The 14,760-nt window shown below is 41.6% G+C and overlaps 1 protein-coding gene across 1 annotated transcript in view; it reads right to left on the reverse strand.

Moving 5' to 3' along the window:
* EGFL6 (EGF like domain multiple 6) overlaps window positions 1-14,760 on the reverse strand; it is a 46,200-nt gene that overhangs the window by 25,403 nt on the left and 6,037 nt on the right. The window contains 3 exon segments of the mRNA XM_060088276.1: window positions 7,043-7,187; window positions 8,779-8,888; window positions 11,725-11,844. Of these exon segments, the coding sequence (XP_059944259.1) occupies window positions 7,043-7,187; window positions 8,779-8,888; window positions 11,725-11,844 (375 nt within the window).

A 14,760-nucleotide genomic window follows, 5' to 3' on the forward strand; every position in this document is an offset into this window, starting at 1 on the left:
GGTCCACAATATTTTGAGTAATAAAAAGGAAAAAGAAAAATGTTTTGACAATATATATATTCCTAATTAATACATTGCTCTTACTTTGAAATCAATCAAGGTTGTGATGACAAGAGGTACATTTCTCTTTTCAATGAAATGTCCTAGTTATTTATCAATGTGACAGCCTGTAGTTACAGGTTCAAAACCAATGACTAGTAATACAAATAATCCATCATTGTTCATTTTCGTGAACTTCAGATGGCCTGTTTCAGCTGATTTGCCAGAATTTGAATAAGCTCTGATTGTAATGTGCATATATACACCTTCCTCTGAAGGCCGCGTAGTGCAATTCTGTCTACGGGTCTCTGATTCTTTTCCCAGAACCCAGCATGAAAAATTAACAGGAAATACCCATTCCCTGGAAATTTCCTTTATGCAGTCAGTAACCTAACACTGAAGACCTTTAATATATAATGAGGAGAGGGTTTCAGTCCACACCAGGCAAACCTAAACATCTGCCTTTGTTTTCTGTGCTGAAGTTTTGATTTTTCCTATTGAAAAACAAAATAGAATCATCACAACCTTTGTTGTGCCAACAATTTCACTCCTTCAGTATGTAAAGAGCTGAGGCAAGGATAAAGCAAACTATGCATATGCATGACTATGAATGGATACATCTGGCTGTATTTAGGTGTTGTTATTTCAAATCTGAAACTGTTTCTCTTGAAAATTTCTTGATGAGTGCAATATCTTTTTGAGAATATACAAATGTGGGAGGAAGTTGCAGTAGGAAGGTCTGGCACATTTGGGGATCTTAGACATAAAAACGGAATTCCAGAGTTTTCAGATTCACAGGCCAGTCTTCTGTAAATGAGGTTGACAATTTCTCTTTTGGAGCGATCTGAGATTTCTCTAAATATCCACGTTGTCAAGAACTCTACTTACCTGAAAATCCTCAGTTTGCTTAGAGAAGACCTCTATGATGTGAGACCATCTTTCTCAGAAGAACATGACTTTAACATTCATTTACCTGTGCCAGGTTCACCAGATGATCTCCTATCACCTGTCAGGAGAAACTCTCCTCTCATCTGCGCTTTAGACATGGTCTTGGGCAGAGAGGCTTAATCATGACTGAGGAACGTACTGTACCATGAGATGCAGGCATCAGGAAGGGGCTAGGATAGCAGAGAAGCTGACCCAGGAGGTTTGCTGGGGAGGGGCCCCATAGAGGTGCCCACCCCAGAGGAGTAGCCATGGGTCATGAACACATCTATCCTGCCTTCAGGCACACAGCCCTGAAGCCCGGTTTCCTGGGTATGACTCCCAAGTCCCCACACCTTCTATGTCCTCAAGCCCATATTTAAATTCTCTTTGCCTCAGTCTCCCCATTTATAAAGCTGGGTTAAGAAGAGGGTATTTGTGAGGCTGAAATGAGTGAACACATGTCAATTACTAAGATTAGTGCCTGACATACATTTGGCCTGTGTTTGCTATTATTTTTAGATTTCATCACCAGAATGTTGAAAATCTTCTATTGAGTTAAAAAAAAAAATTTCCAGGCCATACCTCCAAACTTCTGTTTATGTTATTACTGAAAGAAAAAATATTCAATGACCTGGTTGTAGCAACACCTATGCTCTTGAATATGCTCTGTATAAACTGAATTAATAATGACTAAAGCATATTCTTAATGACTAAAGAAGCCTGCTTTCCAATGGGAACAATTGTTGAATTTTGGTAAAGAAGCCATTACCACTATTACTTCTATTACTAGTGCATGGTTATCGAATATTTAATACATTCTGGGCTGGAGCTAAGCCCTATATGTGAATGTTTATTGCTTATATATAGATGATTTCATGTAATCGTCAAAACAATATTATGGGCCAGATACTACTATGTATATTTTGTAGATGTGGAAACTGAGACACTGAAAGTTTAAACAGTTTCAGTCCACAGGCAGTAAGCTAAAGAGCCAGCAATCAAGCCAAAGTAATTTGATTCCAGAAACCACGCTCCTGGTAACTAAATGACTTAGTGTCCTTTCCTAAATTGAATGTTACTACCCAAGTCGGGTAGTAGTAAAGTTTTGATTTCCTTAGAATGACACATAGCTGCTGTCATATTAAGACCAAATTATCGAACAGTGTATTATTAATACTAACATATGTTACAACAGTAAAAGAAATACATACATCAACATTTAGGTTGCTTTGTCCTTTGGGTACAGATGGTACATAAGGATAATTGACTAACTCCTCTTCTGTACTGCCACGTAGGGCATAAACTTTCCCCAAAACTGTGAACTCATAATAAAAGTTGCTATGTTATTATACAATAGCAATTCACATGGATACAAATGTATTTTACAACATAGTATTGTATAATGCTGGATGCTAACTGGATGCAATTCTCTCATTTTTGTGTGACTTTTCTTTGCACATAAGGGTGGATTTTTTGGCCATCCTTTAAGCAACGTGTGTTAAGACTTTAAGATCAATTTTCAAAAGACACATGGCTGTTTATTTTATGGAGAATCAATCAAACCAGGATGGAAAGGACTGGACAAGTAATACAGTGAATGGCCCAAAGATAATTTTCTCTTGTAAATAAATATTCTGGTGGAAGACTAAAGAAATGATTCTGCTGCAGAATGGATAGTAACAAGATGAATGATTTTCAGATATCAAACAGAACATTGTGATGAATTTGAGGTTTCCAAGAATCAAGAAAAAATTGTTTTACCCCCCCCTCCACTAAGCTTAGAGTTGGATGGTCAAAGAAAAATGTAAGTTTTCTTGACATAAGAAATGTTTGGGCTGACCAAAATATACAAACAGCTCACGCAGCTCTATGTCAAAAAAATAAATAAATAAACAACCTAATCAAAAAGCAGGCAGAAGACCTAAAATGACATTTCTCCAAAGACATACAGATGGCCAAAACGCACATGGAAAGATGCTCGACATCACTAATTATCAGAGAAATTCAAATCAAAACTACAACGAGGTTCACCTCACACCAGTCATGATGGTCATCATCAAAACGTATACAAACAATAAATGCTGGAGAGGGTGTGGAGAAAAGGAAACTCTCTTACTCTGTTGGTGGGAATGTAAATTGGTACAGCTACCATGGAGAACAGTATGGAGGTTCCTTAAAAATCTAAAAATAGAGCTACCATACGATCCAGCAATCCCACTCCTGGGCATATATCTAGAGAAAACCATAAATCAAAAAGATGCATGCACCACAATGATCACTGCAGCACTATTTACAATAGCTAAGACAAGGAAGCAACCTAAATGTCCATCGACAGATGAATGTAAAAAGAAGATGTGATACATATACACAGTGGAATATTACTCAGCCATAAAAATGAACAAAATAATGCCTTTGCAGCAACATGGCTGGACCTAGAGATTATCATACTAAGTGAAGTAAGTCAGAGAAAGACAAATATCATATGATATAATTTATATGTGTAATCTAATAAAATGATACAAATGAACTTATATTCAAAACAGAAACACACTTACAGACTTCAAAAACAAATTTATGGTTACCAAAGGGGACAGGTTGGGTGGGGGGATAAATTAGGAGTTTGGGATTAACACACACACTACTATATATAAAATAGATAATCAACAAGGACCTACTGTATAGCACAGGGAACTCTACTCAATGTTCTGTGATAACCTATGTGAGAAATGAATCTGAAAAAGAATGAATATATGTATAACTAAATCACTTTGCTGTACACCTGAAACTAATACAACATTGTAAATTACCTATACTCCAATAATTTTTTTTTTAAATAGACATGTTTGGGTTGATGTAGGATTTATAATTTCTAAACACTGGGCTACAACATTGAAAATGCAGGTTGCAAACAGCTACCCACTTGCATACTTAAAGACAGTGCCTTCATTTCCATGTTGATAACACACTGTGGTTTCAAGAGGGAGCAAATGATGGAGAAGGAAGAGGACACCAGATTTACTCTGGCCAGTTCTCCTTAATCCCTTTGATTCTTTAGTTTGCGGGCAGGGGTGTGCACGCGGAGGTGAGTTGCCCACTTACTGACACAAGTGTTTTCCCAAGGCATCTTTTTTTTTCTCTGCATGGCATTTTTTTTTAATTCACTTTTACAGGATTTCAGAGTCAAGAGCAGCTAGACCTTAATGAATATGATTGAAATTATGCTAATAAGAGTCAGAGCCTGAGCTACCTTTTTTGAGCATCTACTATGTGCCCAGCTCTCTCCACCTGTATTAGTTACCTCATTCAAATCTCGCAAGGAACCTACGAGAGAGCTACCAGGAGGAATGTGGGCTCCCCCAAAGCAGAACCCGAGAGGAGGATTTGGGTGCAGGTGGTTTACTTAGGAGGTGGTTCCAGGAGTCAGAAGTGGGGGAAAGGGGGCTTCCCTGGTGGCGCAGTGGTTGAGAGTCCGCCTGCCGATGCAGGGGACACGGGTTCGTGCCCCGATCCCGGAAGATCCCACATGCCGCGGAGCGGCTGGGCCCGCGAGCCATGGCCGCGGAGCCTGTGTGTCCGGAGCCTGTGCTCCGCAACGGGAGAGGCCACAGCAGTGAGAGGCCCGCGTACAGCAAAAAAAAAAAAAAAAAAAAAAAAGAAGTGGGGGAAAGGGCACAGTGAGATGGGAAGGGAGAAAAGTCGAAAAGGTACCTCAGTGGGCAGGTAAACACTGTGGGTGACTGTGGCTCAGTCCTGCAGGGGACATCTGGAAACTAGCATAGAACCCACCTCAGAACTGTTCCGCTGTACAGGGGAAGCTGGAGGATTTACGCACAGACGCCTGGCTTTCACCGCTTGAGGACTGTCCCCAGGGATGTGAACTCAGGGATGTACCTACTGGGGAATGGGCACCCTCTAGAGGAAGCCACAGAGCCACGATGCAGAGAGAGTCCACGGCACCAGGGCTCAGGGGCATGCACAGAACTGTCCACCCGTCTCATTGAAATTAGGAGTCTCCAAGGGAGTGTGGCCTGGCCACTTATAAGCACCCACCACAGAACCACCAGGATCCCCATTTTGGATAGGAGGAAACTGAGTTTAGAGGGGTGGAGCAACTTGTGAAATGTCACAGCCATCATGGGGCACAGCTCAGATTCAAGTTCAGGCTTTCGTCTCCCCTGAGACTGGGCTGTTGACCATTATTACATCATACAGCTTGAGACAAGTGAGGCCGGAACAGACATGTGCAAATTTGGTGGTGTGAAGGAGCCCTTGATCACTGATACTATGTGGATCCTATGTGGAAAGCTGATTTATTCCATCTCTTCTCTGAGGGCCTTTCAAAATTATGGCATCTTTCCCCACATCCTGCCGATGCACAGCCCTGCACAAGCAGCCAGTCTCTCTCTCTCAGTGAGCCCTGAGTGGCCTGGGAACTGAGAGGTGTTGAAGACTCCTGGGGCCTTGGCCCAGAGCCCTGGCTTTGCCTGATTCCCGGTAGGTAGGGAGTGTGTCTGCAGCTCGCCTTCCCCACCACAACCTCATCTCCTTCTTATCAGCACTACTGAAATCTCTAAGATGTTCAGGTGTGATTTCTTAACATTTTCACCAGCCTAACTTAGAACTAAATAACAATATCAGAAAATAAATTCTATACATGGAAGGGCTTGGAACTCCTAAACAGCAAAGAACAAGATGGGCAGGCAACCACTGACATCATCTGAAAAATCTGAACATTTTGTTCAAAGGCCACCAGGAGCAGGGTGTCAGACTCGTCTGAGCTTGTCTGCTGGGTTTAGACTAGGAAATTTTGCTGAAATCCACACAAGTGAGAGCTTCCTTGGCCCTCTTCTCCCTCGACTTTCTTTCTATACTTATCATATGCACACAAAATAGGCTATTGTTTTTAACTTAGGCACAAGGGGGTCAGGTGCTAACCGTAATCACTTTTCAAATCACAAAGATTTGTTTCCCTGGACAGCTCTCCATGTGGACTCCCACCGTGTCCAACGGCACCTCCCTTTAGGTATCAGCAAACAGGTTCCTCATCTGTGACACAGCCTGGCTACACTACAGAGCTGGAGGGGTCTGTAGCAGCGCATAGGATCCTAGCCCACAAGAAATGGGGATTTCATGAGCCGGTCCAGGATGGCCTCTAAGCTTGAGGGAAGAGCTATGGAGGCTTCATAAGACAGTTCAAAACCCAGGAACCGAGTGTTGCCCCAACACAATTACACAGGACACATCCTGGGCAGCTCTGAGTGTAGAATGGAAAGAAATACTACTTTTTCCCCCAATGTTAGCATTCCATGTTATGCATATTATGTAAACAGGAATCTACAGGGAGCCCGGATGTCCCTTCACTGCAGGACAGGACCCATCACATTCTATCAAGGGCAATGGGAAAGTGTCCAAGGGCTCCCCAAATGTCTTGCTCATTGAGACTTGGAATTCCTTCCCTAAGGGACAGGATCTTCTATTTCACCCAGATCAGGCGGATAGCTGAGTGATACCTGAATCTAATCAGCATGATCTTGGTGACCCTGGAAAGGGGCTGTGGAGCTTGAATGATGGATGGACTGAATGAGGAGAGAGGAAACTGCACGTGCCTTCATCTCCATTTTTCTACAGTCACTCCTGAAGCAAACTTATGAACAGACCACTGAGATCAAGGTTAAGCAGGCCTTGTTATTCTTCCTTTTATCAAATATAAATATGCTTCATGGTTCCCATTTTTAGCTATACCTGGAGACAGAACCAAAAATATAAGCAAAACAAAATTGACCAATTAAAAAAAAAACCCACAAAAATCATCTCAAGCTATTTACCTCCATAATAGAGCTATAGAGACTAAAGTTCCTTACTTTAAATCTTGATGGACCTGAATTCATATAATTCATGTCATCAGAATTCCCTAAATGCCAAAAACTTAAAAAAATATAACTTTTTCTATGTTGTTAAGCTGGTCAGTACAGTAGATAGTTCAACTAATAGACTGAACTGATGTCAAAATATCTGTAGAGAAAGCCTACACTTTTAATGGGGAGAGGAAAAAATAATAGGTGCCACCAATTCTTACCTACACAGTCATGTCGGCCACTGAGATATTTTAGTTCAAAACCAACATGACATTTCCAATAGTAGCTTCCAAATGTGTTCACACATCTTCAATCGTGGGGGCAGATGGCTTTATCCGAGGCACATTCATCAGTATCTAGGATGGAGAACCAGGAGATGTCAGGGATAGCAAGAAAACACCGTCCCTCCAAAATACTCTCATGCACTCACCAACAGCACACAACACACACGGGCACATGCAGCTTCTTCATTGGAAAACTCTGATTATTCGGGTATCAACATCGGGTACCAACATCCGGGAAGTGTTGTAGATCACTGAGGCACACTCACTGCCTTTCTATCACTTCGTACATCTTGTTTTAGAGTCATTATCTCACTGTAATGACATTGCTTATGTTCACATTTTCTCTCTCTTTAGGGCCTGCCTTTTCTGGGGCAAGGAGCGTATGGCTGGCACTTACGACACAGACATTACATTTTTCTGAAGGAATTATTATTTTTCCAGCTATAGATATTGTATGGCAAACCCAATATACAAACATTTAAATTTTGCATTTTACAAAAGAATTATTTCATTAGCAAACTTCTCCAAATCCTGCCATATTGTCCCAAGTCACAGAAATGTGGTTTCCTAAGAATGCACCTATACATAAATTGTGTGTCAAGTGGAATGATGTGATGATGCATCTTCAGCAGACAAGAGGCTTCCTTCCTTTTCTACCATGGAAAGTCATGTCACAGAGGGGCTGACTGCTATGCTGACCAAACCATTAAGACTCACACTTTGCCTTAACTTGCAGATGTCAAATGAAATGGATTTGGAACTGTGGTTATTTTGAAACTGTGGTTAAACTTGCAGCTTGGTGCTGTCTTATTGTTCCTTTTGCATTCTTAAAATAATTAACAAATAAGTGTTGGATTGACCAGAATTAATTTTCAGGGATCACTTCTGGGCACATCATGTTTCCCCTCTAATAAAAATGGTACCTGACAAGTCAACGAGGTGGGCAACAATTTGGATTCAGTTTGGTCAAGAATTAGCCTTGCCATATAAATCTGATTTTACTGAAGATTACTAAATCCTGTGAATTGATTAAATCTTTGACTACTCTCAAAGAACGGAACCAAATTTTTAATTTACACAGATTTTTCAAAAAAGTGTTTAACTGATTTAGGATCTATTTGGCTGAGCTTTCTAAGTGAGGTTTATCAAGTTATGTACATAAACACCAACCACCTCTACTAAAAATATTTCTATTGTGGTACAGAAGTTAGAATATTAAATCATACTGCTATTTGCTTATTTAAATCAAAAGAGATTAAGAACTCTTTCAACATCCTATTTGGTTTCACATCCTATATTAATTCTGTATGCTCACTTGGTCTAAGTATTATGTATCTTTAGTGCGATTTAGTTAAATACAGCACTATGAGTATATACAAGTTGATAGTTGAAGTTAAAAATGCAGGGTAAACACTCAAAATTAAAATTACTTTTATCTTTTTCCACTATGGCATTGGGCAATCCAAAAATTATAGAGAAGTGTTCTTTCTAGCATCACAAAGTGTGTCTAGAGCATATGTGGCTATAAACATTGTCTTAGAAATGGATATAAACCTATCATTTTATGAGCTTTCAATGTCTAGTCAACATTGACTAGATGAATGGAAAAGGAGGAATTCAGTAAAGGGAGAAGTCAGGGGAGGAGGTGATTCAGGTTGCTCTGCCTATACAACTCTTCCATTTGTGGCCAGGCAGAATCCCGAGGATGGACACAGACAGTGCTGCCCCTCTTTTGTATCTCTACAGCCATACTGGCAGTTTGTCATGGCACATGTCCTAGAGTCTGCAAAATGAGGCACAGATTAGCCTTTCCCCCATGAAATAATAAAAAGTACTTACAGACTGAGAAATGATCTCTAATCTCTGGGACATGAAATGTAATACGTGGAATGGTATTAGAGGATAAGCTTCAACATCTTAGTCCCAAATGGAGAGCCAAATGGAATCTGGGCAGGGGTGGTGTCTTGGTGGCCCCATGGTCTATTTTGTTGGCCAATGCATTACATTTGACTGTCTTTAGGCTGAGCATGCACCACTCAGTTACCAAAGGCGGCATCTCTCTCTCTCTTCCCGTACAAGCTCTAATCACTCCTTTATGTCCCCTGGCTGGTCTCTATTATTGGCTGAAATGCAACCTCTGATGTAGATGATTCATCTGAATAAATAGGGGAAAAGAATGCAAATTCTAGCCATCTCTCCATTCATATCTAGTCTCAGTGAGAGTCACTTGAGTCACAAAACCTTGTCTTTTAGGTACCTATATTAAAACATGTAGCAGATAAGACTGATCAGCTACCTGAAAGCAATTCCCATCACTGAGGCTGGAAAACCAGTTACTCGTCTTTTTCCCAGCTTCCCATGCAGCAGTAAAGAGTGGCCATATGACTCAGTTATAGCCAAAGAGATATTAAGATAAGTCTCCTGGAGCTTCTGGAAAAGATGCTGCTGTATGATAAAAGGCACATGCATAAAAGAGGCATTTGTTCCTTTACATCACTCCTTTCCTCTTTGTCTTGCCTACCTTTGATGTGTGTGTGATATCTGGAGCTGGGGCAGACATATTGTAATCATGAGGCCACAGGCATGAGAATGAATTCAACACCCTGAGGATCGCAGAGGCTGAGTCCTTGCTGACCTGTTCTGGAACTGCTTGCCTCCAGTTTTTAAAATATAATTTAGTTGGATTTTTCTGTCACTGTTTGCTAAATAGAATGCATGTCACAAAAATTCATAGCTTTAGCAGGGTTCCAGTATGTATGGATCAAAAATGCCTATAACAGGGGAGCACAGTGAAATCTTGTCTTCATCCACCTGCATCTATAACATGCCAATCACCCTGCTGGACCAAAGAGACTACAAAGGCCAAGGTAAAATAAAACCAGCATCCAGGAGACAGATTTAGGGTCACGTGGACACTGTGAGCTATAAACATGGAGGCACAGGCAACACTCACATACACAGAAATAGACAAAGAGAGTACAGGGACAGATACTGGGTCATGGTAATGTAACAAATACCAAGCAATGGTTATATTTCTAGTTTATTCTTTTTCTCTTTAGGTGTCTTCTTTCAAAATTAATCTTCAAAATTTACATCATTCTAACTTTCCATTTAGAGAAAGGTATCTTTTCTGGCACTAATTAGGCTTTCTTGGAATGTTTCAGAAACATCCATTAGCATAGATCTTTTGAAAATGTTAAGTGATGACTAGAAAGCCCTGAACAGTCATCCCATGGGGCTGGGGAGTGGGGAGGGGAGGTTCTGGCCAAGTTCTGTTTGGTAGTGGCTACACAGGTCCTGGCTTCATGAGAATTCATTAAGCTGCACATTTGTTTCTTGGGGGTTTCTGTTTAATTTATAATAAGGATTTTTTTTAAAGACTCTTTGAATGACTGCTTTATCTGTTAAGCATGCTTACTAATGGAGAATCTAGGTGATGGGTGGTGTTGGGGCACTTTGCCAGGTGGGAGGGGGCAGTAGAAGGATGCACTGGTAGGGGAGCAGTGAGCTGTGTAAAAGCCCAGATTTTACAAATGAGGGAGAGCCCAGGATAGGCTGGGGAGTCCAAGGGACTCTGCAACCATTGGAAGCTGGCAGAAGGTGCAAACTCCAGGTTTGCTGGGGACTGCAGGGCAGAGGATAGAGAGATGGGGAGGGAGGAGAGCACCGGGGGAGGCAGGGAGGATGGGTTTGCTTTTCAGTTGCAACATAAAACCTGAAAAGCCTTCCTTCTCAATAAATGAATGCATATAGACACTCACCCTCCCACAGGACATGGGTTCTCTTTAACCAAGAAGGGTTTTTCTTTTCAAGAATGTGCATCGGAAAGGATTTCCAAGAAGACTCACTAATCTTTGACCGCGGGGCAAGGGGCCTAAGAAAGATACTTGGTGGGAAGAATGGATGTTCCAAGATGGAATTGAAATTTATCACCTTCCTAAAGCAATGTGTTTATTTTCTTTAGTATGCTTATTTTCATGAAGAAACCCAATATGTCCATACGTATAGAGATATATAATTTATTTTTCTCCTCAGTTAGTCTTTTTATTTAAAAACTTAGTGGCCAGGAGAGGCACACCCATAGAGACAGAAAGCAGATTAGTGGTTACCAGGGCCTGGGGGCAAGATGAGTTGAGAGTGACTGCTAATGGGGATGAGGTTTCCTTTTGGGGTGATGAAGATATTCTGGATAGTGGTGATAGTTTGTACAATATTGTGAATGTACAAAATGCCACTGAACTGTACACCTTAAAATGCTCACAATGGTGAATTTCACAATGTATGTATTTTACCACAATTAAAAATAAAATAAGTGCTCAGGCTTCCCTGGCCGTCCAGTGGTTAAGACTCTGCGCTTCCACTACAGGGGGCGCGGTTTCGATCACTGGTCTCAGAATTCCACAGGCTGCATGGTGCAGCAAAAAAATAAAAATAAAAATGAAAATGAAAATAAATAAACTAAACTATAATGAGCGCTCAAAGATGTTTTAGCTTGGGGTGATGTTAGAGTCTTTGGGGTATTTTCCCCCCAATGAAGCAAGTCAGCTTTTCCTCAAGCATCAAATGGCAAAAGTCAAGCTTCCGGGTTGACTGAGAGCAGGCTGACTGCTGAAACTTACTGGAACACGTGGCATCCGGCATGAGCATATGGCCACTGAGGCAAAAGCACTTGTAGCTACCGTGTGTATTCACACATCTATGTTGGCGCGGCCGGGGTTTTAATCCACACTCATTCACATCTGCAGGGAACCATTAGAAAATGGAGAAAGATTAACTGAATGAGGAAGCCTCCAGATGGGGTTGGAAATGGCGTTGGCTTCCCTGAACCCCACCTGTGAGGGTGAGCACGAGGGGCGATGACTCGCCTTGTTGCCAACCATCAGGGAAGAGTTGGTGAGGACGTGGGGCAAACTGGATGGTCACACTCCGCCGGATGGAATGTAAATGGGTACAACTGCTTTCGAAAACTGTTTGGCAGCACCTGCTACAGCTAGATAGAGACATACCTGTGACCCAGCAATTCCAATCCTGGGTGTATGCCCAATAGAAACACGGCTATGTGCTCACCAAAACAACATATGCTAAAATGATCACAGTATCACTATTCCTAATAGCCCCAAACTGGAAAGAATCCAAATCTCTCCCAAAAAAGGATGGATAAACAACTTGTATACTCATGCAATAGAATACTACACAGCAAGACTGAACAAACTATTCAATACAAGTACAAGCAACCATGGATGAACAGACATGATATCGAGCGGGAGAAGCTGGACATAAATGAGTACATTCAAACCAGGCACACGTGAAACAAACAAAACAAATCCAGGAACAATTATTCTGTGGCGTAAGACGTCAATGTATGGTTCCTTGCTGAGGGCTGGGGGCAAGTGATGGAGGGGAGCATGAGGGGTCTTCTGGTAGGCTGTTAAGTTTCTGTTTCTTGATCTGAACACCAGTTATGCAGGTGTTCTTGAAAATTTATTGAGTTGTACATTTTTGGTAGATGTATAATTTTGTGTTTCCTACTTGAATAAAAAGTTAGAAATATATAATTTAGATACTTCTGCCTTTAATGCTGTCCCAGGTGGCCTATGACAGATACCAACAGCACAACCTCCTTTCAATTATTATTTTTGGCAGCTCCATGATGGCTAAATTGTCTTGGCTCACACCTTTCCAGAGGGAGTACTGCCAGGCAGCTATTATTGGTGGTGAGGTCACAGGACAATATTTAATCCCATATAAAGATGCTCAGAGGATGTTGTTAAATAAGAAGGTTGCAAAACTATGTATACAGATCGATGCTAAAATTTCTTAAATAAAAAGCATAGAAAAACAATGTCTGGGGGAATTCCCTGGTGGTCCAGTGGTTAGGACTCAGTGCTCTCACTGCCAGGGCCTGGGTTCGGTCCCCGGTCAGGGAACTAAGATCCCTCAAGCCATGCAGCACAGCCAAAAAACAAACAAACAAACAAAAGCCTAAGAGGTTGTGCTCTATATGTTTATAATCTTTACCTCCTGATGGTAAAATTGAGGGTGTTTCTTCTCTATGCTTTTCAGTGAATACTTAATGTTTAACAAAACATTAAGAATGAATTAGCTTTTTATAAAATAAAAAATGATACAGAAGGAAAATAAAACTTGAAAAGCAATCATGGGTCTCATCTTTGGGAATGTGGTAATGTGGGTACCTCATGTCTTAACTCCCTCAAGGAAGAAATAGAAAGGAGAAAAGAACCAAATTCCATGTAAGATGAAAATTCAGTGCAGCAACAGGCGAAGTCCGTCCTGGAAAATAAAGAACTGGCACTTTCACCTCTGAAAAGAACCTTATGTGGGGATTTTCCAACGCCTTAGCTAGACATTTGAACCCACTTCTCCACTGCCGATTCCCTCTATGCTACCATCTCCTGCATGGATGCTAAGTGTTTCAAAAGCAGAAATTTAAAAATACTGCTTGGATATAATGGGAAAGCCAGAGTTATCCCATCACTTGGACCTAACTCAGAGGTGTCTCTTGGAAGAAGTATTTTGGGGAAAGACATCAGTTGAGGGTTGAGGCCTGTGGCTGTTAGTGCTTATAGGGGGACTTTGATCAGGCTGCCTCGGGGCAGGGACACTAGGGAGGGGAGACGTAAGATCCCAAATCTGAGCTGACTGGACCACTCCCTCAAAGTTAATATTTTGCTGGGACTTGAAAAGCAGCATGAAAAATACCCTCTCTATTCCAACTCTCTTGAGAAGCTATCTTGGTACAGTATCTAAGACATATGGAAAAACAGGTTTTCTGGTGTGAAAGACCTGGTAAGGGGCACAGCTGAATTATTACTTGTGAGAGCATGACTCTTGACGCACTTCCCTCAAGCCATTGGACGCGGTTCTAAGAAGCACCTTAGCGGCACTGGTCTCCATGCTGGTGGTGGGAGAGAAGAGATATTCCTCTCTGAAGCTGCAGGGCTGGCAGAACAAAGAAAGGCTTTTTCAGCATCTGCAGCTAACCTCTGGGCTTGGCTGTGAGGACTTGGGGGGCGCAGCATGGAGTGGGTGCCTGCCCTTCTCTGGAACTCCATTCGCCCTTCTAGAATCCTGGCAAGGCTCTTTCTTAAGGGCAGCTGAATTGGATTTGCTGCTCTTTGCTCAACTGCACTATAGAACTAGGGACCCTTTCCTAATTGGTGCAGCTTTCTTGGTGCAGGGGTTCCTCAGTCTCGGCACTGTGGACATTTGGGGACAGATCATTCTTTTTTTTTTTTTTTTGCAGTATTCGGGTCTCTCACTGTTGTGGCCTCTCCCATTGCGGAGCACAGGCTCCAGATGCGCAGGCTCAGGGGCCATGGCTCACGGGCCTAGCTGCTTTGTGGCATGTGGGAACAGATCATTCTTAGTGGTGGGTATTCCCCTGTGCATTGTAGGAATGTTTAGCAGCATCCCTGGTCTCTACCCACTAGATGCCAGTATTAACCCCTCCAAATGTCTTCAGACATTGCCAGATGTTCCCTGGGGTAAGGCTTCCAGGTTTATCAAATAAAAATGTAGGATGCCTGGTTAAATATGAATTTCAGAAAAATGACTAATACTTTTTCAGTGTACATATGTCCCATATAATATTTGGAACATACATACACTATAAAATTATTTGTTGTTTATATGAA

Source organism: Mesoplodon densirostris (genome assembly GCF_025265405.1).
Source record: "Mesoplodon densirostris isolate mMesDen1 chromosome Y unlocalized genomic scaffold, mMesDen1 primary haplotype SUPER_Y_unloc_2, whole genome shotgun sequence".
NCBI lineage: Eukaryota > Metazoa > Chordata > Mammalia > Artiodactyla > Ziphiidae > Mesoplodon > Mesoplodon densirostris.